The sequence below is a fragment of the Tyto alba genome, unplaced genomic scaffold, assembly GCF_018691265.1.
Source record: "Tyto alba isolate M040663 unplaced genomic scaffold, T.alba_DEE_v4.0 Super-Scaffold_1, whole genome shotgun sequence".
Classification (NCBI taxonomy): domain Eukaryota; kingdom Metazoa; phylum Chordata; class Aves; order Strigiformes; family Tytonidae; genus Tyto; species Tyto alba.
In genome coordinates, this window is record NW_024881261.1 from 7,042,924 (window position 1) to 7,059,184 (window position 16,261).

General features: G+C 42.7%; 1 protein-coding gene across 4 annotated transcripts; it reads left to right on the forward strand.

Annotated features, from left to right (window-relative positions):
- Positions 1-434: 434 nt before the first annotated feature.
- SFXN4 (sideroflexin 4) lies at positions 435-12,869 on the forward strand. Of its 4 annotated transcripts, none has more exons than XM_042790291.1 (14): positions 435-757; positions 846-911; positions 2,807-2,881; positions 3,812-3,838; positions 3,926-3,980; positions 4,781-4,806; positions 6,256-6,306; positions 6,392-6,457; positions 6,577-6,645; positions 7,814-7,904; positions 8,940-9,055; positions 10,038-10,123; positions 11,221-11,335; positions 12,540-12,869. In XM_042790291.1, the coding sequence occupies exons 1-14, from the start codon at positions 719-721 to the stop codon at positions 12,615-12,617; spliced, it is 960 nt and encodes a 319-aa protein (XP_042646225.1). In that variant the 5' UTR covers positions 435-718; the 3' UTR covers positions 12,618-12,869. The 4 variants fall into 4 exon arrangements, with proteins under 4 accessions (XP_042646225.1, XP_042646229.1, XP_042646237.1 ...); XM_042790295.1 differs by having other exon boundaries at positions 6,277-6,306; XM_042790310.1 differs by lacking the exon at positions 435-757 and adding an exon at positions 3,599-3,725 and having other exon boundaries at positions 764-911.
- The last annotated feature ends 3,392 nt before the right edge of the window (positions 12,870-16,261 follow it).

Here is a 16,261-nt window from a genome sequence, read left to right on the forward strand (position 1 = left end):
CCCACCATGCTCCAGGGCTGCACACCGTAGCTTCCCTCTCTCTTTCCCTTCTTCATACTTCCCTCCTTCCCTCATTTCTTCCCTCTCTCTTTCCTTCCCTCCCTCCTTTCTTTCCTCTTTCCCTCCCTCTTTCATTCCCTCCTTCCTCTCTCCCTCCTTTCCTCCTTCCTTCCCTACCTCCCCCCTCCCTCTTTCCTCCCCTACTCCCTCCTTTCCTCTTTCCCTTCCTCCTTTATTTCTTCCTTCCCTCCCCCTGTCCTTCCTTGCCTCCCTCCCTCCATCCTTCCCTCCTTCCTTCCCTCACTCTTTCTTTCCCTCCTCCTTTCCTCCTTTCCCTCCTCCTTTCCTCCTTCCTTTCCTCCTTTCCTCCTTCCTTCCTTTCCTCCTTCCCTCCCTCCCTCCCTCCCTCCCTCCCTCCCTCCCTCCCTCCCTCCCTCCCTCCCTCCCTCCCTTCCTTCCCTCGCTCTTTCCCTCGCTCTTTCCCTCCTTCCATTCCTCCTCCGCGACGGGGGCGCGACCCCTCAGGGCCCAGCTCGCGCCTCAGGGCGGGAAGGCGGCCCAGCGCCGAGCCCACCCCGCGGGGAGCGGAGGCCCGGCCCGGCCCGGCCCGGCGGGAGCGGGAGAGGGGGGGGATCCCGGCGCGGCGGCACCGTGCCCGGGCGGAGCGTGCAGCAGCCGGACCGTCCCCCCGCAGCCGCCTTTCCGCTGCCGCGGCCCCATGGACGCCAACCTGCGGTTCTGGAGGGCAGAGGGACAGGTGAGGGGCCGGGGCGGCCGGCACAGCGCGGCTCGGGCGGACTGCCTCGCGCACAACGCCTCCTCTCCCTTAAACGTGTCTCCGTCAGTCTTTTTTCCAGAGGTTTCTTCTCTGGGCGGACGTCTTGGATCCGCTGCTGCTCCTGAAATCCGCCGTGAGTACCGCGGCTCGGCCTCGCCGCGCTGTGCCTGGCGGCACCGGTGGCAAGAAGGGACGGGGTGTTTTGGGGCCCGGGCCGCAGGGTTTTGGGGGGGGGGGACGGGGACACACACACTCTCGCCCCCCTTCCCGGGGGCCCCGCGGGACGGCATCGCCCCCACCCGAGCTCCAAAACGCGCCCGGCATCAGGAACATTAGCAATACACCTCCCCAGTTTTGGCTTAGCTAAGGTGTAAAATAATACCATTACAGGGCATTTGAGGAAAAATTATATACATGTATGCATTTCTTTATGTAATTACATAAAATAAAGGGCATTTCTAGGCACTACCACTACACAGTTCTCTTCAGGCAGTGGCTGCTGTGCCAAGTGGAATTAGCCCAATTAAGAATCAGGAAGCCCCCAAAGACGAGAGCGGTGAGGCTGTGCTTAAATACAGTCGGCTGCTGGAGGACTCGGGGTGTGGAGTTGTCACAGCTTTGGAGAGGACGGGTTTGCTGAACTGCGTCGCCAGCACCCAGAGTCACTGCTGGATAATCTGTGTACCCATCCCTGCAGCTTAATCTGAAGCTCGTGTAGCTCTTTGATTCTCTTCCAAGTGACTATACTGAAATTCATTCTCCCCTAAGAGGGACCACGCCTGATTTGTAGGCCCTTTTTATACCAGATAATGCATATTACAACTTCTATCGTTAATTAGTGAAAGTGTGACCCTAAGCGCATTGTTGGTCATAAAGTGTAGCTTCTAAATTTCAAGAACTGTCTTGATAGCAAAATTCAGGGGAAGATGTGCTTTTCTGTCAATCCACTTCTGTCAATCGTTTTGTCAGGGAAAAAGTACAGCACACTGTATGAGAGTCGGCTGGTTGGCCAGTACATTAAAGGCATTTTTGTTGGTTGATTTTTTTAAGGGAAAGCGCCATTGAAACAAAAGAACACTGTCAAAATGTGTATACATGAGATATTTCCTTGTCACTTGCAGAATTAGTGTGTTGTGTCTGTCCATCTATCTTTATGTGTGCATGTGGTATGAATATGTGTGTATATGGTATGAATGCACATCTCTATATATTTAAATGTACAAATAATATAATTTAGTAAATGTACATTATATATATGTAAATGCCAACAGGAAAATTTTATAGTACATTCGGGAATTTGGAGATCTGGGATTAGTTGACACCTTGAATTAAAATACTCTGTTGCAAATAGAGATGTGCCAGTTGAAGAAAAGTCAAATCATCTCATAAATTCTCCTAAGAGGGGCAGCTTTTTATATAGACTATGGATAGCTACATGAGGTTACAGGTTTTATTCTCTTTGTTTAAGTGTATGTGTTTTCCATAATTAAAAGCTTAAGTGAAGTGTTAAAGGAAGAGTGTAAGATGCAAAACTTGATCACACATTTGTGAACATGCAGGAACATCTAGTAATGTTGTGATTCATTTCTGGTAATTTTAAAAGTCTGGTTTGGAATTTAATTTTAAAATAGACATCTAGGTGCCTGTGGGGAATATCAGATGATTGTTTTGGCAGCAAATCTTTGAGTTTGCTAGCACATGTGGATGACTTTAAGTACAAGATTAACACTCTTGATTTCAGTGAGGTTTTTCATATGCTTAAAGTTCCAGTGCGTTTGTGTAATGGGTTGAAGGATTCATACTTAAAGGGACAGAGGGAGCCTGAATAATCTAAAAGTTTCGATGATCATGAAGTGGTTGTGTGTCTGCATGCGTTCTTGCTTTCACTGCCCTGGGGAGGGACAGGTCCATTATTAACTTGACATTCTAGGTTTGTATTTACAGTGTCTTATAACTGATATATTCCACTTCAGAATATTGAAATCTGACTTATTTTTTCTGTTTGTTTTGTTTTTTTCTCAAATATAGGATGAAATAAGAACCACCAGGTTACTCATACAAAACAGTGGGAAGACCCTAAATGAGCCCATACAGAATGATGAGGTATTCTGGAGTGCGGTTTATAGGAAATCAAGGAGTCTTTTTTCATGGCTGAAATAGTTGATATTAGTACAAGATCTATCAGACAGAATACTGAGATTCAGGTACAAGGGATAACACAGGAAAAACTCATTACTACAGAGATTTTTCTAACCTATGAATCTAGTAGGAATTTCTTTGGATTACTTTAATGTCATATTGCAGTATTATCATCCTAAAGAATGCTAGGTTGTTTATCATACAGCTGAGTTTAAAAGACACTCTCACATCACTCTGGGAATCATTGCTTTCAGTTTGTCCTCAGCGGGGATGTTATAGGTAGGTGATAGATATGCAAAATGCTTAACGAGCCAATTTTGAATCTTCAAGGTTGCATCACCATACAGAAGGCAGATTGGATTGGTTTCACATCTCATAAAATAAGCAGTAGCAGTACTTGGGTGGGAAACCTACTCACAGAATTGCTGGAAAGTAGTGCTGAACCCTTGCTTCGTTCAGAGGAGTCTTTCTTTTGACTCAGTGTGGGCTCAGCTCTTCCCATGTGGTATTTAGTACCTTGTGTGTCAAAGTCTGAAAGGAGAAATGAAAACTTATGTAATTCCAGAAAAGCTAAAATCTTAACATAAGTGTTTAGGCTTTTAGACATATTTAAATTGTTGTTTTCTGTTTTAAAATACCTACTAGCTTATCTTTTTAAAATTAACTTCCTTTCTGCCATAGTGTGTGCTTTGATGCTGTTACACAGCACGTGGGATGTGAGTAAGTTATATTCAACAAGGAGTATGTGGAGAGAGATTTTAGGGAAAACAATAAAGGGATGTATACAAATACAGCACTCCACATAAAAGTAAGTTATTTGGGAAAAAAAAATTAGAAGATTTTACCCAGTCTCTTCTGAAACTTGATTACTAACCTAATTTTCAAATTGTTTAGACAAGACAAGCCTTCCTGCTAAGCCTGGTAAGTTTACAAAACATTTAGAATTTTTTTTTTCCTGTCTTATTCAAGTATGACAAAGGTGATCTAATTTGCCTTTTTTCTTTTAAGTCCAGTGTACATCCTGATACAGATAAGATAATTCCTCATATTTTTAGACCTCCAGGTAAGTTTCCTTAGGAGAAGTTTTGTGTATGTAACTGAAGCATCAAAGAGGAATAGCTCATAGTAGACAGTTACAGTGATACTGAATTCCATATAGAAAACCAAGTAGACTCTTACTTCTATTAGTTGCACTGTCATGTCTGTTGAAGATTTATTTATTCCTACAATCCTCCTGAGGAAATTTTCCCACCATTCATCAGCTCAGCTAGGTGGAAATAGTCTGGCCATTTTCTGTTTGGTTTGTTTGGTTTTTTTTTGTCACTATGGAATGAGCTCTCAAATCCCTCCATGTATAAAATAGTCTACTATAAACTAAGTTTTCACTTGATGAATGTGGATACTGTATGAATTCACTTGCTGTGGTGGCAGATAAACTCTGTTTGGGATGACGTTTAGGGAGCCCAGACAACACAGCTTGTTAATCAGATATAACCATCTTAAGCTATTTACTCATTATCTCATCTAACCACTCACAGCTGTAACAGCCGTTGTCACTGATCTCTTTTTGAACAAAGTGAGAAGTAATTTCTATTCAAAACTCAGCTATATGGTTTTTGAGTAGCCATGTTGAGTGGAGTTCATAAGGACTCCTTTTGGCTATAAGCTGTGACCAGGTGTTCTGGCTTCTTGAATGAGAAATGAGAGATAAAGAGAATTGAATTCCAAGGTGATGCTGTTTTTTTTCCGTGGGAGGTATTTTACTTAGAGCTGAAATGAGAGTGGGGAAGTAATGGGAATCTTCTGTTCAAAATCTAGACTCAGCACTTACTTTTAATGAAATGAAGTTTTCTTTCTTTTTAGCTTTCCTGCCCATATGTCTTCCATTGGTGAGTAATTGTGAAAGATGTTAGTGTACCACAGGGCTTATGTTTTTCCAACAAGGCCAGGGGTTGGAAGGAAGGAATAGAAAGTTTTAGGCTTCTTAGTTGTACTTTCAGCATAAGCTTTTAAAAGACATCTGTTTTATGGGAAGCGCTGGGTAATCTAGAAATCGAGCCCTTAGAGAGTCTCATTGGAAGTACAAACCTGTTAGCTACCTTCCTTCAGCAGTATTCAAAAAGATTGTTCATGCATGAAGATCAGCTTTCTAATGAAAAGTGATGTTCACTAGGTGTTGAGAGCAAAGCCTGGTTTTGTTCTGTTTAACTTTGCAAAAGTGGAACTGCAGTAGTAAGGAGTCAGATCTTCTGTTCTGTGTTTCTGACCCAGAATGTGAATTTTTTCTTATGGAGATTGTGCATGTGCAAGTAAGAAATGGTGTGGTCAAGAAATTACTAAATATATGAAAATAAGATCTTGTTATAGTGCTTAAAAGTGGCACCATTTTGTTTCATAAAACTTGTAGCTGTGTTTATATGCATGTTTATTTATTTAGATGTGTTTGCCTTTGGTTTTGGTATGAGTATACATACTGAGATATGTCATTCCTTATAGAGATTACAGCATGAATTTACGTGGCACTACTAGAAAGTATAACAGACATCAAGACTTTAATTAAGAACAATAATAGAATTAACAGCAATATTTCTTTTTGATATTTACACCTTAATGCTCTTTCATAGATATGGTTATATTCAGCGCTGGCATTAATAATAAAGGTAGTTGATCCACTAATCTTGAATTACTGATCCTTCTCTTAAGGCTTTGGGCATTCCATGCCTTCCTGTTATTCAATGTTTGCCTTATCTTGATTGACTCTGTATTTTGAGAGTGCTCCACACCTAGGAGGCCAGACCTCAAGAAAGGCTGTGGTTTATTATGAATTACAGTGTGGTTTATTATTATTGATATTATTATTGTGAAGTTGTTATTCACTGTCAAAATTGGGAAGTAAATCCTAGAATCTTTGGTCTTAGATCAGGTAGATCTAGTATTTGTATCCCCACTAGCCAAAACAGTCTGACACTTTCTCATTCACTACTTTAATTGATTTTATTATCTTAGTGTTTCTATTTGCATCTATTTAAGCTTCACAGGTACAAATGCATTTTTTTATTTTGCTTAAGAAGGGATCTTGTCCAAATATTCTTGCATACAGTGTTTTTATCACTGTGTCCCTGTGTTTCATATTGGATAGAGGAAGTGACTATGTCACATCTGGGTCAGGAAAGTGTGTTAGCCTAGAATCAAGGCGAATGGCTTTGGGTGCAGACTGGAGCCTTTGATGATGCTGCTAATAGTAACATAGCAGTTCTCTTTGTGCTCTAGCCCACCACTGCTCACTAAAAAATTCTAGACTCATCAAACCTAATTTTCTTGTGGGGTTTTTCTCTTAGGTTATTGTTTCATCTCTTCAGGTCCAGGCAAAGCAAACTTTTTTTTGTCAGGTAATTGCCTCTTTCTTTCTACTTTTACAAGTCTTCTAGTCTCAATCCCAAATTAATTTTTCCTTATAATCTCTTGTTTCTGCAGTTCGTGTTGCACACATATACCACAGGGTTCACTCTATTCAATGGAAATGGTACCGCCAAGGCTGAAGTATGTGTCGACTGTTATTTTTTAAATCATCTTAATTGTACAAGACCATTCCAAACATGATTTACAGGTGTTTTACAAATATATGTACTTATGTAGCGTGTCTCTTCTGTCCTTCTTAGGAGTACTCCGTTCAACAAAAGCAGGTCGTCTGTGGCTTGGGAGCCATTTCCTATGCAGCATGTATTGGTGTATGTATTTGCTCAATGATTGCTTTCCTGATAAGCTCTCCTGAGGAGTGGGCACTGAGATAATCACACTGCCAGATACCCTTCAGGATTGTACTCTGATGTCTTGTCCCACAACTGTTCAGAATAAGAATTTTCCTGATCATCTGTCAGCCAGTACCTTGCTTGGCTTCCTCTGATGCTTCCTCTTCTTTATTATTCTGTAAGCTTAGCAAGTGAGTAGTGAGAGGAAATGTTCAGTGTTTACAAACACAGAGTAACCAATTGGGTTGTTGTAGTTGATTTTTTGATGTGGTGCTGTGGAAGAGATCTGTCTCGCTTTAAACAAGTGGTGAAATCTGCAAGCATCTGTACTGGATAGAGTTAGCTCAGATCCCAGAAACAGCATAGCCATGCAAATGCTGCACTGAATGCAGATGAATTATCCTTCTAGGGGGGCTGAGGTAGCTGAGGGCTCCTAGCTAGCTCTGTGCTGTGCTGGAAGAGGAAGGTGTGGTTTTGGGAGTTTGCTATATCAGAATGAGCTTTGGTATCCTCATGACACTCGTTGCAAGTGTAGATGCCCCTATAACACATTTCCTCACTCTCCATGCTAAACAGTGATTTTTATAAGCTGCCCGGCATAAAATTATGGCTATTCCTGCTTTTGTTAGATGGACTTTCACCTCTGTCTACTAGACAAAAGAGTAGGGCCAGCAGTTCTCAGGAAAAGTCCTGAGAGGTATGACGAGGCAGCTGTGTGCACGGCTGAATGTGGGAGTTCTTCCCCTTTGTCCTCCACGGGAGACTCTGAGAGTGGTGTCCTGGCCATTTATTCCTAAATGAAACTTCCTGCAAGTATATTATGGGAATACAGAATTGGGCTGAAACTGCAGAGAATCAGGAACAAATACACAAGTAAACCAGGTTTCCTGTTTGGGGGAAGAGAGCAGTGTGTGACAGAAGGCAGTTGGACAGATGTCCAAGGAATATTAGTCAGAGGTAATTGTTTTCCTTTTTCTGTTTTTGTATTCATACTACTATTGTCCTATACATAATAATGGTCAATGTTTATTTTTATAGATGGTAACCATGTACCAAGTCACAGATTTATTTTCCTAACCTGTTGCACATACTGAAATGCTGCACACTTTTTCTAATAGAAGGTGCCTGTTTCCTCCCAATGCCTTAGGCTTTTCCTCTTTTCTTCATGAATCGTTACACATTGAAGAATTCGTTAATGCAACTAGTCGTCAGAAAACTTCTACCTGCTCCTCTGCTTGGTGAGTATAAAGAAACTGTACATTGTGCAGCAGCTCTGAGGGCCATTTGCTGCCCCCATCTGACTGCAGAATTTTGTCCTTGCACAGATGGGATCTGACTGTTTCCTAGCTGCCTTTGCTGACTGCCTTTGATAGCTACTGTCCTTTCTGTGTGAGGGTTAACACTCACTGATCAGTATAGATGACCTCTGTGATTCCTGCTGGTTTTAGTTTTAGAGCTGTACAGCTCTCTTCTGACCTTTGTATGCGTGACAGGCAACTATTTCTCCAAAGATATCCAGGGATGCAGTCGGCATTTTTCTTTGGCTTGCAAGTTACACCTGGAATTGGATATGGGAGTAAGCATGGTTCCTGTTATGCCTAGACTTTGTTCTAGAAAAGAGAAAGGAGAAAACCAGCTAGATTACTAACTCCTGTTTGATATGGACTTTATAAGTGCCTGTGGTTTGGGCTTGTGTTTTTGGTGACTGACTCTGGGATGGATGTTTTCAGGAATGTTGTAAGGCTGGGTCTGGAGGAGACTGAAACATTCTCATCTGGGACCCAGCTGAAGCACTGCCACTTGTGACACACATACAGAGCTGGGCAGAGAAGGGCCATAATAGAACCTATTAGAGCCTTGGCACCCTCCCTTTCAAATCAGGAGTGCAGCCTTTACTTAAAGTCTGATCCCTTCAGGGTCTCTTCTTCTGTTCTGGATCTTGCACTGACCAGTACAAAACCTATCTAAAACACAAATCCCTCCCTTTTCTCTTAAGAACAAAGTACTTCTAGTTTGAGCTGGATGGCAGTGATTGAAAGCTCCGAGTCCATGATGATAAAGCACCTTTTAGGACTGGGGCCTTAAAATCTTGCTTAAGCTTCTGAAAGATTAAGATCCCAAGTAGATTTTTACGGGGCAGTCTCTTCTTAAGCTGCCAGGTTATTCGGTTGTGAACTGTTGAACTGGAAATGTAAAATGCACATAATTATGAATGTTACTACTGAGATAGTCCTTCTGGATCTTGTAAAGCAAAATCCTCTTTAACTCTGCAGGTTTGATGAGTGCGTTTACTGTGGCAGTGGTGAGAAGCCCAGAATTTGAGAATGGAATTGAAGTGATGGACAGGAATGGCAAGGTTGTAGGAGTGTCACAGAAGGCTGGTGAGAAGGTGAGCAAAGGGGTGGAGGTCTCTGTTGCTTTTCATTCACTGCTAAGAGCAGAATGTGATGCTGAGAGTAGGTGGAGTTGGATATTGAACTGAGGAATCCCAGATCAGGTGCTGAATCTTTGGATAGGCTTGGACTAGGTCTCTGGAGCCAGGTTCCGCAACACTTGTGTCTTCAAGGGTTGGCAGCCTCCCCAGACCAATATACAGAGTTGAGCCACAGAGACACTAGCACAGGCATTTCTTCTTTCCCTGATCGCCTCAGAAGGAGACAAGACTCTTGAACCTTCTGACGGGACACCTCAGAGAAAAGCTCTGTATTGTACATACTACATGCACCTTCTATAGTAGGAATATTATTTAAAGCTGTGCCTCCCAAAGGGTAATGCCCTGATCTACACTATGCTAATGCCTTTTATCCTTGAGCTCCAGTTGCTGGCCAAGCTGACTCTGTATTTGCTCCTTGCCTTGTTCATCAACTTCCACTGTAGAGCCTTGCACAGGAACTAGAGTGAGGAGTCATATTTTATATGCTAACAGTGACCCTCTCTTTCTGTGCTGCTGTCCAGCAGGGCAGAAGCAGTTAGATGAGCGTAAAGATTTGTGGACAGCTGGAGAGAGAACTTCAAATTTCACACAGGATATATAGGATGCCCAGAAGTTATAACCATTTGAAAGAAGTTCAGCACAACTTAAAAAAAGCAAGTCTCAGGAAAATGGTTACCATGGTAGGAAAACTCCATATGGCATCAGTACTATCACCCCCCTTTTAAGGAATTCCTTAGGTCACAAGTGGAATATTTGCCACTTGTAGAAGTTTAGCTTTCATTTAAGAAAGAATTCCTCTAACAAATGTTTTTATCCCACATTTACCATTGCTTGAAACTCCAGAATATTAGACAAGAAAGCGCTCACAGAAGCATGCAGTGTTTGAAGCTGCACAGAGCACTGCTTTAATAATGTTCATTTTTCTCTCTCCCTGGAGGCTGTTAAAGAAACAGCATTGTCGAGAGCAGTCTTGTTTGGGACCGCATTCTTCCTGCCAGCTGTGATTACGTACTTTTTGGAAAGGTAGGAGGTACTGCAAAAGGTCTGGGGGTGCCTGGTTAGTGTGTATTCTGGTTTTCAGTCTGGCTGTTACCACTTGCCAATTTTTTCTCAGATTTGCAGTATTACTTGCCTTGGTAGGAGTGATTGTCTGGAAAGTTTCTGTTCACCTACTGTGATTAATTCAGATGAGGAAATTAATCTGTTTATGTCCACGTTCATGCTTTGAGGGTTTGCAGGAGGTTGTGTAAAACTGTGAGGATTTCCTCTCTTCTCCCATGCAGGAAACATGTTTGTGCTCCCCTGACAGGCTGTTTTCCAGCACCTAGGTTCCCTAACTTGATTTGAGTCACAGTGTCTGGTGTCAAGGTTGTTCACAGTACTTGGCTTAGATTTGTTATTTCTAAAGAGACAATATGGTACTTGAATTTGCAACTAAACCTGTATCCCAACTTCCAAATAGCTTTCCATATATTGTAAAACATTTTATTGCTTTTTCAACATTTAGAAACTTTATGTCATAAGAAGAATTCACTGTATGCTTTATCAGAGAATTCTTAGCCTGCCCCGAGCTTTTGGTAGAGATCATCTGTCATGTAGATAACACAGGTAATTTGGTATTGCCTAAATCAATTCCCTGTCCTGCTTTGTTAGATTAAGGGACTTCTGTTATCAGAAGACATAAATGCAGCTATAAGATAAAATTTTAAAATTATTTTGAGTAATAAGCTTTGTGCAAGGCAAAGTAGGACTGCCAAGAGGAAGTACATCTTAAAGGAAAGAAAGTAATGCAAGAAAAATCTTAGTCAAAGGACGGAGACATTTTAAAGCTCTAATGCCCCTTCTCTTGTCATTTTGATCTTGATGCTTATTTTCTTAATCTTGACAATCTGGGCCTGGAAAATGCTGCAGCTAAATACAAAACAAAGGGAAAGAACAGGAAGTTAGGAGTAAGAACATAGGAAATAAAGGAAGGAAACATCTTCAGGATTCATAAGCCTGGGTTATTACTATACAGTGCAATTTCAACCACTAAAATAGTAGCTAATGCTCTTTGTCTCACTGTCAGATTATTTTTTGAGCCCACACTGACATACTTACTTTTTCAATGTCTCAAACAGAAAAAAATTTGCAAAAACTCCCCGTGCTTTGGCTTCAGTGAGAATGTTTGCATTTACGTCGGTACTAGCAGGGATGCTACCAGTTTCACTTAGTATGTTCCCGCAGTGTGGGGAGGTAAGTGCTTTCGTAGGAATTGATTTAGGATTATTGTTATATTAAATAGTCATTCTGTAACTATGGCCAACAGTCTTAAGGCCTCATAGGAAAAAATAATAGGATTAATGTGGTGGTGCATCTAAAATGGGGCAGCAGAGAAGCTGCTTGTAAAGGCTCATGTACTAGGCAAGACAGGACTTGTTCGGTTTAAGTGGCATTGTGTTTTATTTATATTTACACTTTTCAGTGTAGATTCAGCAGATTTTTCACAACAGTTTGAAGCAAGCAGTGTCAGGAGAGCTGTCTTAAAGATTAAAACCAAGGCTCTTCCAGCACTGTTTTCAGTCCTGCTGGAGATAGGAAGGATGTAGATGAGAATTTTTTCTTCCATGCAAAGTCAGCATGAGCTCATGAGAGGGGTAAACCAACTCACAGGTGACATCTCTTCACCCTTCCTTACTGAACTGTGATGTGTGATCTGGTCCCTGGGAAAGAACACCTTCCTGGCAGGTTTTAAATGGAGGCTGTGGCCCTTGAACCTTGGGCTTTGAAGACCAAGTGAGAGAGAAGCCTGGGGTTCCTTTCTGCATTTATTTCCTCTCCTTTGTCAGCATCTGTGAATATTCTCAGAAAATCACAGACTGTGCTCTTGCAATTTTAAGTGGTTTCTTTTATTTGCCTGAACTTTCTGGCATTGTAATCTCTTTTTTTTAGATTTCTTAATCTCTTCAGGCAACAAGGGTAAACTGAACATAAATGAAGGGACTTGTGGGAAATTATGTACTGAGAGTATGGCTGGTTGGTTCCCTTTGAGTTTCTCTATTGCTCAGCCCACAGCAGAAGTTTCCTGGGTGAGTCACCCGAATATATTTCTGGTTGGACTCAATGATCTTAAAGGTCTTTTCCAACCTAACTGACTCTATAGTGAATGAAGATAACATAATTAATGCACTATTTAGATCTTGGGAGTACGTCTAATTTTAAATAAAACATATTTCTTCCCTTACATGTGTGCATATAGAAGATGTCAGAGAAGCAAAAAATAAAGCAGCTCCAAAACAAAAAAATCCCTCAAATGCCTAAACAAGGAACCTCAAATCCCACATAGTCTTGCTTCTGAATACAGTATTTCAATTTGTGCGAAGTTCAGTGCGGTAAAGATGACTTAGCATACACTTACTGGGATATGGTGATGTTGATTCCCTTTTTCTATACATTGCAGATAAAGCGAGCGGACCTTGAGCCGGAAATTCTGTCATCTACAGAAGAAACAGAGTTATTCTACAATAGGGGAATTTAGAGATTGGCTTTAATATATCGGTGTGTGTTCTGATTGAAGTGAATTCTGAATGCATCAACAAATTCAACTGGTATATGTGACTGAATCGTGACTCTGTGGTGGTGTACATACCAGATTTGATGTACAATGGTGCAGTCTGTAAAGAGGCAGACTTTGCAAAATGATTTTGGAAGCCCCAGCTCACAGGCAGATATGTACACATAACTTAATGCTGTAAGTGATATTTGTATTAAAAGACTATTGAATACAAAAGTTTGTTCTGCTGCTGCTTTCCAGGAACACAGGTAGTAAAGGCATTAACGTCAGTAGTCCTTTGGGTGAAGGCAAGCTGGTTCTGTCGTGGTTTAGGCCTGATTGGCAGCCAACCACAATGCAGCAGCTCTCTCTCCCTTCCCCTCCAGCAATGAGAAGGGACAGAGAGCCAGGCTTGGGGTTCAAGATAGGACTGGGATGGGGGAAAATCCCCCTTTATGATCACGAGCAAAAGGCAGACTCGTTAGGGGAAGAAAAATAAACATACATTTATTACAGACACTAACAACACATAACAGAGTAAGACAGTGAGAAGCATTGCCACATCTTGAGAACACCTTCCCCCCACCCCTCCCTTCTTCCCGGGCTCAGCTCTGCTCCCGATATCTCTACCTCCTCCCCCAGTGGCGCAGGGGCAGGGAATGGGGGGGTGCAGTCAGTGCTGCCACTTCCTTCATCTTCGGTGAGGGGAGTGTCCGAAACTTGTTCCTCCTGCTCCATCGTGGTCCCCCTCTCACAGGAGACAGTCCTCCACAAACTTTCTCTGACATGAATTCCTCCCATGGGCCGCAGCGTTCCCCACACTGCTCTGTCATGGGTCACTAACTTCCTCCGACTGGATTCCCTCCCACGGCTGCAGCCCTTCCCGAGCTGCTCCGGCGTGGGACTCCCCCACATGCTGCAATCCTCCCAGCGCTGAATTACAGCAGCGGGGCTGCCTTTTCCCATGAGACCCTGGCCTTCTTCGGGCACAGAACCTTGATTAGCAGAGCAGGAGCCACAGGCCATAAATCAATGTCTGCTCCACCGTAGATCTCCATGGGTGGCAGGGGGGGGCCGCCCTGCCGTCTCACCACAGGATACAGGGGGGTCTCTGCTCCGGCACACCTCCCCCCTCCTTTCTTCCTCCGTTCCTCCACTGACCTTGGTGTTCATGCAGCTGCAGCAACTCCTCCTCACAAGTCCCACTGCCCGTCACCACGTCCCTTCTTAAATACGTTATCGCAGAGGCGCAGCCGATTGGCTCAATTTCCCAAACAGAAGTGGAGCTGACGTGGAGCTGGGGGAGCTTCGAGAAGCTTCTCACAGGGGGCCGCCCCGATAGCCCCCTCCCCTGCCACCAAAAATCTCCACCACTCACTCAACCCAGGACAGGTTCTTCTCAGAATACTCACTTTGTGTGTTTTGTTGTATTATTAACACTCATTTCAAGTATGAGACATGAGTGAAGTGGCCATTAAAGTGGTATTAGACAAAGCTACCCTGATGGCAATATAATATTTGTTAAATTTAGTTGTTTAAGAAACGTTCAAGAACTGGGTATCAAGCTTGGCTATGGAGTGACTCCTGGCTTTCTCAACATCCTTGAAAGAGTTGTGAGGCCTGATGCTCCCTGAGCTTCAGAACTTGTTTTTTTTTTTACACTGAAGCCACTGGGAAATCCTGTGGCTTTCTGACCTTGTGGTTGTGCAATGAGGAATCCCCCCTTCTGCAGGTTGACAGTGTTTATCCAAACAAAAGAGCTGTCTCTTTGACAGGTGGCATAAGGGTTAGCCTGTTGGTCAAGTGCAGTGATAAACTTTGCTGATCATACAAAATTATTTGGGGGATCAGGGCTGTTTGTGAAGAGCTGAAGAAAGAGCAAACCAGTTTTTTGCAAAACAGGTTTTTGCAAAAACAGGTGAAATACCAAATGGGTAAGTGAAAAGTAATGAGCTTTGAAGTTTTTACCAAAGGGCATTACATGTACTAAAAGTGGACATGAATTTAAGAGGAGAATGGGCATTTCCAAAGGGAATCGATTGAAGGATACTAAATTCATGGAAACTATACAGCAAAAGTTCATAAGCTCCATACTACTGGAGAGGGAAATGGGTAAACACCTTATTTGCCTGTTCTTACTTTCTTCTTGTGTCTGCTTTTGGTGGCCACTGGGATGTGACATTTGGCTGAATAGATCTTTGGTCTGGCCCAGTACAGCTGCTTTCATATGGTTTGCTGACCCGCCACAAAATCAAGATCAGACCTTTCCCTGGGGGAGCAAAGTAGAAAGAAGTTCCACAAGTTGGGTAGGAAACCCTGTGACTGTGGTAACAACAGGCAGGGGTCATGGGAAAGATGGCTCTAAGGTCACTGAAGATGTTACAGGAGGTGCTGCTAAGGCTGTGTGTGACAAGGATAAATACGCACTGAATAATGTAATAACCACTTTCACAGGAATAGTTTTACAAGTATAGCCTCCAAAGTCTGCCAGAATTTAATTTCCTTAGAGCACAATACACAGGTCCTCGCTCTCCTGCTGGAAGATTCGATTTCTTTTAATGGTGTGAGGGAACCAACTGGTTTCCCAACCCACTCCATGCCCACAGGAAGACAGCAGCACAGAGCAAAGTAAGGAAAAATAGCAGGCCTGCTCTCTTCCAGGAGAACAGTTCCTGCTGCGCTTTTGGCACTGAACAAAGGCAGGAAGTAGGGGGTCGAGTTTAGTTTCTAGTTTGAGTTCTGCCTTTTTTTGAGCCTTCCTTTAACAACTTACTGCAGGGAAGGGTCAGACAAGGAAAGACGGGGAGGAGCAGACCATTGTAAGGACCTGTAACTTGAGGGTGTAAAGCTGTGCCAGGAAGACAGTATGGGTATTGTCTGTACATTGCCAAACCTAAGAGTGGCAAAGAGTTTGCACTACTCCACTGGAGGACTGTAGTGAATTTTTAAAGGTAAAGGCTCATTTACACTCATTTATACCTCCTGACCTAACATGTGGGTCGTATTCTTAAGCACATAGCAAAATTGCATCAGGGTCAACAACATAAAAGCAATTGTACAGTGTCAGAACAAAGGCCTGCCTAGCCAAAGATCATCTCCAACGGCAGCTAAAAGGAGACACAGGAAGAAAAGATCACATCAGCCCCAGCTCTCCTGAGCTGGGAGGAGGCTTGCCCTGCTCCCTCCACAGGGTCAGGTGGAACAGGCTTACAGTCTCAGCCTGCCTCTCTCAATGAAGTGTTTGCTCTCCTACCAAATCTTTATTAACAGCGGCACAGCTAACATTCTACAGTTAAATTGTCTTAACTCTTGTTTTGCTATTAATCCTATTTCAATAACATATCAAAGGCAAACTCAGATGGGGTCTAACTCCACTCTCTGTAAACATTAATTGGCACTACAATGAAGACTTGCACCTCTCCCTGCTTCTTTTTTAAACATAATTTAAGAATGGCTAAAGTAAATGCTAATTACGTGAACCACAGTGGAAGCAAAAAGGAAAAATAAACAAACAACCAAACAACCCACCAAACAAAAAAAAACCCAAACCAATAGAGCAAAGCCAACAAATTGAAGATAACACATTCATGAACTTCAGATCGTCATGGTAACTAGACAAGCTATAAATT